General features: G+C 44.0%; 1 protein-coding gene across 1 annotated transcript; it reads left to right on the top strand.

Annotated features, from left to right (window-relative positions):
- The first annotated feature begins 9,719 nt into the window (after positions 1-9,719).
- LOC124678566 (tRNA (adenine(58)-N(1))-methyltransferase catalytic subunit trmt61a-like) lies at positions 9,720-12,555 on the top strand. The gene is made up of 3 exons (XM_047214440.1): positions 9,720-10,210; positions 11,067-11,311; positions 12,143-12,555. Exons 1-3 carry the CDS (start codon positions 9,720-9,722, stop codon positions 12,415-12,417), a joined length of 1,011 nt encoding a protein of 336 aa, XP_047070396.1. The 3' UTR covers positions 12,418-12,555.
- The last annotated feature ends 235 nt before the right edge of the window (positions 12,556-12,790 follow it).

Genomic DNA, 12,790 nt, shown 5'->3' with positions numbered 1-12,790 from the left:
CCGACGTATCGATAATTTCTTATGTTCTATGCCGTATTATTGATGATACCTACATGTTTTATGCACACTTTATGTCATATTCGTGCATTTTCTCGGAACTAACCTATTAACAAGATGCCGAAGTGCCGATTGTCGTTTTCTCGCTGTTTTTGGTTTCAGAAATCCTAGTAAAGAAATATTCTCGGAATTGGACGAAATCAAAGCCCAGGGGCCTATTTTTCCACGAAGCTTCCAGAAGTCCGAAGACGAGACGAAGAGGGGCCACGGGGTGGCCAAACCTAGGGCGGCGCGGCCCCACCCCTGGCCGCGCCGGCCTATGGTGTGGCCCCCCCGTGCCGCCTCTTGACTTGCCCTTCCGCCTACTTAAAGCCTCCGTGACGAAACCCCCGCACCGAGAGCCACGATACGGAAAACCTTACCGAGACGCCGCCGCCGCCGATCCCATCTCGGGGGATCCAGGAGATCGCCTCCGGCACCCCGCCGGAGAGGGGAATCATCTCCCGGAGGACTCTACACCGCCATGGTCGCCTCCGGAGTGATGAGTGAGTAGTTCACCCCTGGACTATGGGTCCATAGCAGTAGCTAGATGGTTGTCTTCTCCTCATTGTGCTTCATTGTTGGATCTTGTGAGCTGCCTAACATGATCAAGATCATCTATCCGTAATTCTATATGTTGTGTTTGTCGGGATCCGATGGATAGAGAATACTATGTCATGTTAATTATCAAGTTATTACATATGTGTTGTTTATGATCTTGCATGCTCTCCGTTTCTAGTAGAGGCTCGGCCAAGTTTTTACTTTTAACTCCAAGAGGGAGTACTTATGCTCGATAGTGGGTTCATGCCTCGCATTGACACCGGGACGATGACGATGAAAGTTCTAAGGTTGTGTTGTCGTCGTTGCCACTAGGGATAAAACATTGGCGCTATGTCCGAGGATGTAGTTGTTGATTACATTACGCACCATACTTAATGCAATTGTCCGTTGTTAGCAACTTAATACTCGGAGGGGGTTCGGATGATAACCCGAAGGTGGACTTTTAGGCATAGATGCGAGTTGGATGGCGGTCTATGTACTTTGTCGTAATGCCCAATTAAATCTCACTATACTTATCATGTCATGTATGTGCATTGTTATGCCCTCTCTATTTGTCAATTGCCCGACTGTAATTTGTTCACCCAACATGCTTTTATCTTATGGGAGAGACACCTCTAGTGAACTGTGGACCCCGGTCCATTCTTTAATACTGAAATACAAATCTGCTGCAATATTTGTTTTTACTGTTTTCTCTGCAAACAATCATCTTCCACACAATACGGTTAATCCTTTGTTACAGCAAGCCGGTGAGATTGACAACCTCACTGTTTCGTTGGGGCAAAGTACTTTGGTTGTGTTGTGCAGGTTCCACGTTGGCGCCGGAATCTCCGGTGTTGCGCCGCACTACATCCCGCCGCCATCAACCTTCAACGTGCTTCTTGGCTCCTCCTCGGTTCGATAAACCTTGGTTTCTTTTCGAGGGAAAACTTGCTGCCGTGCGCATCATACCTTCCTCTTGGGGTTGCCCAACGAACGTGTGAAATACACGCCATCAAGCATATTTTCTGGCGCCGTTGCCGGGGAACTGAAGAAAAGCTATACCACAAAGATTTCTAACTCCCACGTCAACTACGCACCAGTGTCTCATAAAGTTAGAATATTCTTAAGTGGGAGGCGACGTAAAGGTGCTCATAGGGGTAGGGTGTGCGTGCATTCGTTTATAGGACTACGATTGAAAGAATCTAAGATTTCACAAAAACACTAAGGCTGGTGCCAATGCACCGCTCCACTCTAGCCTCGCCACGTCAGCTTTTTCCTCACTCTCACCCCACTCTCACCCCACCTTGCCAATGCATGGGCTATAGTGAGACCTCTCACTTCTCTCTCCTCCACATCAGCTTTTCTCTCTCCTCAACATTAGCTTTTCTTTTTCAGATCGCGCCACCTCAGCCACTACCGCCCCTCTCCCGCCCCACTCCCGCCCGCTACCGCCCTACTCCCGCCCCACTCCCGCCCGCCTACCGCCCACTCCCGCCCGCCCTCTCGCCCGCCCCGGCCCGCCAACGCGCCGCCCCGCCTCCCGCCCCGCTCCCGCCTCACTCCCGCCGCCAATGCGGGCGGTAGCGGGCGCTACCGCCGGGCGAGCCCGCCAACGCCTGCCGCTCCAGTCCCGCCCGCCTCCCGCCCCGCCGCGGGCGGTACCGCCTCCACTCCCGCCCGCGTTGGCACCGGCCTAACCACCGAAATAAAAAAGGGGGAATATAATGGATGTCTTAGCATGGGACGTAGTGCAGATGTTTCGGTCAATGCAGGATTATGAGTTGCAGATAATGCCGGGTAGAAAATATATGCAGGAGCAGCCGTTGCGGCGCACGAGATCTCACAATGGCCGCTTGAGGAGCACCAAATACGGGCGGGGTGCCGCTGGAGAAGGCAACGCGGGGTTAATTCTCGGCGGTCTATTTTTTAGGGAAGCCACATGACGGTGTCTGCTGCATAAACAAGCCAAAGGTCTCTCGATTTAAACCTCCCCTCCTATCTCCCAGACTCCCAGTGTGCATGAGGCGGTGGCCTTGGCCTCATCAGCCGGGGTATGCTTGTGCTCGATTGTGCATCCATCACCTAGGCTATTGGGCTGCTACGTCCGTATGACATGGTTTGGTAAAAACAGTGTGGAACACCCACATCCCGAAGATCTTGAGCTCCTCTGAGATCTGATGCACTACCTCCCTATCACTTGTAGGTTAGAGAAAATGCATGGGCAGCTTATGAGAAGGACACAGTTGAACTGAAATTCCAGACTCCTCCCAATCCCTAAGCTACAAGTCCCATCGTGAAATCTCTCATTTCAGGACTGCTCCTCCTTATTGCAAGTTTCAGAAAATGCAGAGTATTTATGCTACAACATCTGAACAACTTTTGATTTTGTGCAATAACTTACCTTGTCAGGGCAACCATTTATGAGACTAGTACGTGAAGAAGCCGCACATCTTGGTGCGCGGTCGTAGACTACTTGTTGCATCGATGTGTTCGTAATTTCCCTAGTACATAATACAGTGGTTCTAGACAAAAAGCTTCAAAGTAGTACAGTACTACGCGAGAGATCTATGGATTAATTGGTTCGTTTGAGTGGAGCATAACAAATATACTATGAACATCAAGAATCACAAATCTTCTCTTTCTTAATAGATGGCTCCATTTTGCTGATCTCACAGCGAGCCACGTCACCTTATTTACAATCTTCACTTCCCCTCATTTATTCTCAGCCGTAGGCCACGTTTTTATATCCAGACCGACACGGCACCAGCGGAGCACCATACCCACGGGAAGGATCTGAACGACAGTCCGTTCGTTGCCACACCCACGCGCCTACACAAGATGGGCCGACCCAGACCGAATGCACCGGCCCATGAGTTGTTCGACCTACCTTCGCTGCGAAAAAAAAGAAGCCAAGCACCACGAGTCAACAACTCTGTTCGTCTTCCTCGCCCCGTCGCCCGTAGATCTCTCCCCCACCACGACTCCGTTCGCTTCCTCTTCGTCCATCATCACCGCTCGCAATGCTCTGCCAATCTCCTTATTCAACACAATTAATCTGTCCTTCAAGACAATAGAAACTGCTCGGAGAATTTGTTCTGCCGCCGCCGTCTTAAAGCCACGCGATGGTGCTCTCCGCCCCCACAACGATCTGGGCAAACTACGCCGCTGCACCCAAGACGGGCAGCTGCTTCAACGCCGGTACCTACCCCTCTCCATTCTTCTTCCTCCTTCCTTTTCTAGAATCCCTAAATCCCTCACTACAACTTAAGGATCTACCAGGTTCATCTCCGCCTGCAGAGTTTGTCGTGCCTCCGGACAATTTGTCGCGCCTCCGGATTTCAACTGCTACCTCATCACATAAATCAGGTATTCTGTCATCTCCAAAAGGATACATAGGTTGTTTGTATGCATGTTTACGTTCTGCTGTAATTGGAGTTTAAAATGAGATGCTCAGACATCAAACGAAAGCCTCCCCCATGTAGTACTGTAATTGGAGTTTTTGTTTGCCATATATGATATATGGAAAAATGGATGATTCCATTCTTCTACACGAAAAGCCCCATGGAGGATTGTATTCATATGTTTCAAGTAATGTCCGGCCAGTTCATCTGTTGTTTATTTTTACTGTGTTTACTGTTGTTTTTCTATCATTTTGTTCCACTTCTGAACTTTACAATATACATGACATGATTGAGCAATTTCATTCGTGTCACATGTTTCAGTGGGTTGAATAAGCATCCTCTGTTGCATTTTTCCTGTTACCTGACACAGGTATACTGGTCATTGTTATTGAAGCAGTGAACGAGTCTCAAGATCACATGACTCAGAACATGAATTCATAAACCAATGCATTATGTGCAGGCCCCAATAATGTGAGTACGTGTTTCCTGTCGTGACCAAAGAATAGACAAGTCAGTTAGTCACAAATTACATTATGGCCAGACTTACTAAAATTTTGGCCCAACTGTTTGCTGGGTTGACCTCTCTTTCTGTAAACTGTCAAGATGCTATTGCTGTCATATAAAAGGATGTAGGTCTATGACTATATGTAAAAGTTCATCTGTTATTTCAATGAGATAATTGCATTAGTCTAATACAAAACGAGCTACAGTTTGAAAAGATTGGCATAGTGGACTGCGCCTTCCGTGCTTTTGAACTTTGAAGTATATCAAGGGAAACCTGGTTGTAGTTGAAACGAGCTCTTTTTCCGGTGGCGGGTAAAATATTTATGTATCTTCGTCTGCAATATTACTCCATATTTTCACTCTGAGGGTTTCCGACATGAGACTGAAAGTCTTGCTGTGTCTTAACTTTTCAGTTATTTTACAAAACACGTCTATAGAAGATTTGCCAAGGATGTCTAATAGCTGCAGGAAAATTTTGAAATGCCTTTGTCCTATAAGCAGCCTCCGCAGCCTACAGGTCCTTCCCTCCTTGCATCTCCTCCGCGTTCAACTTCCACTAACGATTCACCAAGTCTCTATGTTGTATTTTGCTCTGCAGTTTTGTTTCAGAACCAGATATGGTGCATGATAGAGGTGATTGCCTACCTGGTATAAGCTCAAAGAATTGTCTCACCCCTCCTACTAGATGGTCATGGATATGTATGCATTTCTGTATTACCTGCAGGTACAGTTTTGTCTGTCAGATGTTTGATGGAATATCTCCACCATCTGGTGAATTGAAAAAGTTTACAGACAAAAATCGCTTCTCCTTCTCTTTATGCAGTTATCTTAGAATGCTATTGAGCACCTCCACTACAACTGAAGCATTATGGAGCTTCCAATAATTCTGTTTAAGTTTGAGATTTCCTAGAAATATGAATGTGGGCATTGACGATGACAACTTCATTTGACAACTAATAATGAGTAACACCATAAGCAATAGTAGATGCATATGTCGGGCTGGTGCATCCTGTTAGATCATTCAGCTTTTGGCCAACTTTGTGAAGGCAAGGTACTATGTTCTCATGTAACAACTACTTGCTCCCATTGTTTCTACCATTTTTACCGGCAACAGTGCATATAGAGTTTAAGGGTTGATGACACCAGTCCGCTCTGACTTTGTCTTCAGGACATTGTCTGTACCTCTTTCAAATGAGCACACATCCAGTTTATTTAAATTTGCATACATATTTTCTATATGTTTTATTTTAAATTATATTGTTTTTTGGTTTCATATGAAAATTGACTGACTTGCAGAACTGTGCACATTTGAAAAATTAGCACAAAGTCAGTATCCTCCTTTACAATAATAAGTTGTAACATCAGACATATTATTCATTTTCTCTTATGCTTCTACTTTCGTGTGATAGAAAAGTGACACAGTTTACTGAACGTAGCTGATGAGGTGACACAGTTTTTCCTTTAATTTTCAAGGTGAGTTGATGCTATGTATGCTTTGGTCAATATTGTGCAAAAAGTACTTGAGATACTGTAAAATGTATGCTCACCACCACGTCTTGGGTACTATGCAGGTAATTGATTCTGGGCGGCCAAAACTAACACTGCCAACTGTGGATTAACAAGATTAATTCCTTTGTGTCAACCATGAAAGAACAATAACTGTTACTGCCATGTTGCATGCTTGCGCTGATGTATCTGTTCATATGGTTATACTCCGTAATATGTGATGTAAATCCCTTCTATAGAAGACAACAATCCCTGCTTCCTCTATTTTCAGCAATTTGTCCGCTCTAAATTTCTGAAGTCTTATGTGATCTTTCAGTTTCTGAATTTATGTGATGTATGCATTCTTACTCCATCATGCAAATACAATTACACACGCCTTTATGAACTTATGAAGTTGTCATGTTTTGTGGATTATCAGCCAATGCTTATTATACAGAGGAACAGTGGATTCATTTTCAGGGCTTGGGTCTGATTACTCATGAAGAAACATGACATGAGAAAGAGTAATGTATTTCCATGTGCTTGCAAGTGAAACTTCTGTTTTTTTTTAATGTTCCTCTCCTAATAAGACGACTAGATCATCAAATACTACAGACAGTATCTCTAGACAATTGCAAACCTAATTGGAAGAGTTGGATTCCAGCAGTAAGGGGAACTACCAAATAATCCAACGTCTGCAACATCTCTCTTTTAGATTCGAGCTTTTAATCTTTATTACAGAACATAAAAAGGATCATCGCAGATTGCTTACTCTTATGGATTCAATGGTATGTACTAGCTTTGTCAGCTGATGAGATCAAATAGAGCATTTTTTTTGTTGGATCGAAATGCAAATAATGGTATTTATGGACCATTTGGTAGTTCCCATTACTTTAGGTTTTTTTACCTATTAACATATATAGCAAATACTATGAAGTGTCTAATAATGCTTTTTATGAATTGCCATTTTCTTTAACCTTCTATCATTATGCATATCTCTTCTGATTGTTTTATATGAATTTCTCGCAGCAACGCGCGGGGTACCATCTAGTTAAGAAATAGTGCATGCATATCTTTACTATGCACCGACTAGTTGAATGCCCGTCCTTCGCTACACCTCTTAAATTTCTTATTTTTCTCGTATAACTAAATTTAATGCAAGTAAGAATTCACCTGCGTAGAAACACAACCACATAATAATCTAAAAAACTCCACCGTAAAAAAATACATTAAGAATTTCAATGTGACAACATATTCTCAAGGTCCAATTAATTATTAGTATCTATTAACAAAGATATACTCCCTAGTGCCTTTAAAATATATAATTTAAAATTGATCAGTTTCAACATGCATTGAAACAAAAAAAAACTATAGTTGCACCTCGTTTGCTTGTGTCGGACTCGGCAAGTGAACTCTAACAAATTCCTTATATATCCAGCCTTTAAAACACGTATAAGAGATGTTGACGAAGTGTTCTACGGTATCACGGCAGCTTTGGCAGAATAGAACCCATAAAATAGTACTCCCTCCGGTTCTTTTTAATTGACTTGAATGTAGTACAACTTTGTACTAAATCCGAGTCCATTAAAAGATCCCGGAGGGAGTACTAAAAATGTGAATATTTCACTAAGGAACTACCCGAGTCGATGTTTCTTTTTTCTATCATTTTTCCTTTTTCTACTTTTCCCTTCTAGTCTTCTTTCCCGCTGCATCGACCAAGTCGTCTGTGACGCCATGCCTTTGCACCGCCCGGCCATCTCCCTGCACCACCCTCGCCCACCCACCTACCTTTGGCGATGCGTCAACAGCCCACCTCCCGTATCCATGCGGTCTTCCTTGCGGAATTCCTCACCGGAGCATCCACACTTGTCTATAACTGCAGGTCTTGGGTGAGTTCTAGCATGGTTTAAATCATAGGAAACGATTCCTCCGGGCTTCCCTCTTCCATCCTAGTATGCACGCTCTAGGGCGAGTTCTACTTGCGCGTAAGAGAGGATTCCTTGGGAAAGTTCTACCTGCGATGCACCGACAACTATTGTAGCAGAGACACCCGATAGGTGGCGATGGTGTTGGTGGAGGAGGAACTGCCCCGGATCTTCTGCCGAAAACTGCTGACGTGGGTCGATAACCACACGACATAAGAGCCACAGTGGTCACGCCACCGGGACGTGGGGCTCCAAAATCGAGTCCCAGGTGAGAGCGACAAAATTTGGCAGGATTACGGCAGAAGGGTGTGGGTGTGTCTTGAAATTCCCTCACGATAACCGTTTTCTTGTATATGGGGACGGGATCTAGAGTGGACTATTTTTCGACAAAGATCTTAAAAAGCAGTTAATTTAAGGTTGTTCACTCTTTTAATGGATCTGTTAGAGTTTCTCTAAGTCTTTTCCCCCTTGGGCATAACTGTCTAGGGGTTATCTCGTTGTTGTTTGGAACCTCGTCTGTGGTGACTTCGTTATTTTCAAGATCTAATCCGCCGGCTCAATCTTCCGGTGGTGCTCCTAGGGGTAGGGTGTATGTGTGCGTGTTCATAGGGGTGAGTGTATGCGCGAGTTTGTGAGGGTCTGTGTTTGTACCGTGTTTCTCAAAAAAAAAGTGGAGCATATACGTGGCATGGTTATATGCGACATGCATGCAAAGAAAACACAATGAATTGGTAGCTCAAATACTTCTAGTCACTATGGATGATTTATGTGGTTTGCTTGCGCAAACTAATATTTTGTTTAATATATTTCATTATTTGAAAAGGATCTAAGCAAAGGCACTCTTTTGTGTTTCATCAGTCTCCACCTCTAGTAAAAATAAACTTGCTACCAAAGAGCGTTGATGAATGCAATGCCAGTTTGTCACCGTCGTTTCTCTGAATGTGTTACGGTATCATGATGCAATATTATTTCTCAATGCACGACCAGTGGCGGAGCTTCAGCAAAAATCAGGGGGGCGAAAGGTAAAATGTTGATGTTTGGGGGGGGGGCGAAATGCTAATTTTTCTGCATCTAAACACTCCCTAAAGAAAATTTCTTCACAACTTTGCAAAAAGCTGGGGGGGCCGCCGCCCCCTGACTTACACTAAGCTCCGCCACTGTGCACGACATAAACTGGAAAAACAACACTAACATGCCCGTGTTAAATAATTCAGCTGCATATACTTTAGACGAGCATTTAAAGAAAGCACAAGCAATTAAATGCCCCACATATATGTGCGGTGGCGCGGGCACTAGCTCCATGCATCTTCTCAAAATATTTATGAGGAAAATAATAACCATGTAATACTAGAAAAAAGAATGTTTAGCGGGACGTAATAGTTTTTAGATGATTTTATGAGTTTCTTCCTACATACACAAAAGAATGTTTAGCGGGACGTAATAGTGTGTTCACATAGTGCATTACTTTGGTCCATTTTGTAAACTTGTTCATATTCAAGAAAAATGTCAACCTTTTATAATAATTATTCATTCATATAGTTCATTAAAAACTGTATACTTGTTTATTCTCACAATTTATGAGTATATATGAAATCTTGCACTCTCAACAAATAATTCAAAAAAGATTTTGAGAGTCCAAAAATATCTGAATCCCAACTCCGCGTCCAAACATCCTCCGGTCCTCCCTGACCGGCAAAATCCTAACTCACAGGGGATTAGTAGGCAAGCCTCCTGAATCCGAGGGTTTACACGAAGTACTGCAACGATAAACCCGCCCGCCGCCGCCGCCGCCGCCACCGCCGCCACCGCTTGCCGCCCCTGAGTCGCGATGATGGTTCCGCTCGATCCATCTGACAAGCCCACCTCGCAGCGCCGCATAGCGGTGGGCGACACCGTCGTGGTGTACGAGCGCCACGACGCGATGCGCGCCGTCACCGTCGCCGCCGACGGCGTGCTGCAGAACCGGTTCGGGGTCTTCCGCCACGCCGACTGGCTCGGCCGCCACTTCGGATCCAAGGTCTTCAGCAGCGCCGGCGGCGGGGGCGGGGGCAAGTTCGCTCGCAAGGCCGGCGGCGGGTTCGTCCACCTCCTCGCGCCCACCCCGGAGCTCTGGACGCTCGTGCTCAGCCACCGCACGCAGATCCTCTACATCGCCGACATCAGCCTCGTGGTGGCCTACCTCGAGCTCGTCCCCGGGTGCGTCGTGCTGGAGTCCGGGACGGGCAGCGGCTCGCTCACCACGTCGCTGGCCCGCGCCGTCGCGCCGCAGGGGCGCGTGTACACGTTCGATTTCCACGACCAGAGGGCGGCCTCTGCAAGGTAAGCAAGCAGCTCAGGACTAATTAGCATGTCAAAAGTGATTACCTGCCTGTTTAGCAACTCAAAACTCTGTAGATATGGGGATTTGATTTGGACTATTTTTGTGATAAACTAAAAACGTTGCAGATACTGAGTTGTTTTTGGATCTGAGTTTGCATTCCAGAGAATGGGAACAATGTGCAAGTTTAGATACCCGAGCAGAAACAATCTATCAAAATGCTCTGACATGGATTTGTATACAATAGTTTGGCCTACAAATATGATACACTATAAGTTTCAAGAATATTCATGTCTTTGTAGCCTATATAAAAGATCGATGTTATTGGAACATCTCTAGGACTTTATCAAACTTTGGGGTGACATCTTAATATAACTATCTGTCAAATATGGCAAGTACAAGGCGCAAAAATACCATTAAAGCATCACCTCTTTTTCGAGCAACAGTTGCAAACAGCAATATGAAGTGTGAACTATGGAAGTTTTTTTTTTTGCAGAAAATACTTTACAAAAGTACAAAATCCTTGTTTAGCACTAGCATATATTGGGCTGAATGTTATTGTCAATCATGTGTTTTAAAGAATGCTCCTTCCGCTCCTATGAATAAGGTGCACATGTTTTCCAAGATTTACCTTTGACCAAGAATTAGTCCAAGTATATGATGATTGTTTGATGGGAAGTTATATCATTAGAAAGTGTTTTTCAATACGAATCGAACAACAGTAATTGTGTGCAACATAATCAAGATATAGTTGCTCAAATTTCTGGTCACAGGTACATCTTGTAAAGCGTGTGCTCATGGGAACGAAGGGAGTATATGCTTTTGTGTTATTGAGATTTAAAATCCTTTGGTAAACAGGGAAGATTTTGAGAAGAATGGCCTAAGTAGCCTTATTACAGTTGCTGTGCGGGACATACAAGGAGAAGGGTTCCCAGACGAGCACTCTGGGGCTGCTGATGCTGTGTTCCTGGATTTGCCTCAGCCTTGGCTGGCTATACCATCTGCTGGGACAATGCTACGACAAGATGGCGTTCTATGCTCCTTTTCCCCTTGTATTGAGCAAGTACAGCGAGCTTGCGAAGCTATGAGATCATGTTTCACAGGTCGGTATTGCTCTTAATTTGTTACTTCATTTAGAAGTTATGACATGTCTTCACATTGATTCATGGAATCATATAATCTCCCTCTAATTATTATGTTAATTACAACAGCCACTTTTGTTGCCATGTAAGTTGATGGAATTAGGACTTATCTTTTCCCAACTGTTCCATTTTCAATGGTCTATCTGAAACTGTCATTTGTCACAACATATGGTAAACTCATGTCATTGATTCATAGGATACCTCAACTTTGGTATGCTTCTTTCAGAAAGATGAAAACAAAAAGAACTGCAATTTTTTGTGCATTTGCAGTCCAAGCATCCCTAGAGTGTTCAAAAAGCATGGTGTGAACCTAAAGATGTGCGGTTTCTGAAGTCTTTTTTAAAAACCTAAAACAAACGAAACAACTCTAAAATTAGTTACCGGAGTAAATGTGTGGACTCTTGCTTGCATCATTTAGTATCTTCATAAGCAAAAAACTGGCACCTCCTTATCACCTCTTGCGCCATTGCAGTTATCTAGTCTATACTTCTTATCTGTTTGTGTGGTTTTGTAATAGTTTCGACTTGCCTTGATTTTGCACACAAGAAAAAAAAACCCGAAGATAGAACTTACATAGAAGTGTGTTATAGTTTCAAGATTAAATGTTCTAGAGTTAATTTAACTTAAGATTACAATCATGACAATGCTATGCCATCATGGGCAAATAAACAAGTAAAGTTGCTTAAAATTATGCAATTACAATGATCTCTAAATATGTAAGTTCTTGAGTTAGCCTGTTTCAACAAGAGTGGGCCAGAACCTTATTCTCCATACTGCTGTGTTCTTGTGCAGATATTAGAACTTTTGAAATTCTTCTTCGCACCTACGACGTACATGAAGGTGCTCTGAAGAGTGCAACTGCCAACGAAGCTGCTAATTTGGGTTCGGTTCCTGAGAAGAAAAGGAAAATTCGGACAGGTGGAGAAGCCTTTGACAGTACACAGACTTCTTCTGTTATGGCTAGGCCCTGCAGCACAGCTAGAGGACACACTGGCTACTTGACGTTTGCAAGGAGAAGTGTGCATGGCAGCCAAGTTGTAGCCAATGAATGTTGCTCCACTTCTTAGACCAGTAATATACACACTGGCGCAGAGTTATTCCTATCTGAAGTGTGTGCTATGGTTCTTGTTTGTGTAACCTGTGCTGAGCACCATTTGAGGTGCAGTGTGGCGGGATAAGAAATATCATGCCTCCGCACTGGAGCAGAGTGAGTACCATGCAAGGTGATGTGGTGCAGCCAAGAGATCTCTGATGAGTTAGAGATGCTCGTAATGCTTATGGACATAACTGATTATGGCCTCTCCAGTAGGCCTTGGTGCTTTGAGTTTTTTTTTTTATCATGGTAGTTTGAGATTGTTGTGATTGTGCTACCATGGCTATCATACTAATCATTCATATCTCTGTTTTTTTTTATGATGAACCACACTAATCATTCATATC

This window comes from Lolium rigidum, chromosome 7 (assembly GCF_022539505.1).
Source record: "Lolium rigidum isolate FL_2022 chromosome 7, APGP_CSIRO_Lrig_0.1, whole genome shotgun sequence".
Lineage (NCBI taxonomy): Eukaryota > Viridiplantae > Streptophyta > Magnoliopsida > Poales > Poaceae > Lolium > Lolium rigidum.
This window is presented reverse-complemented; position numbering and strand designations above follow the sequence as displayed.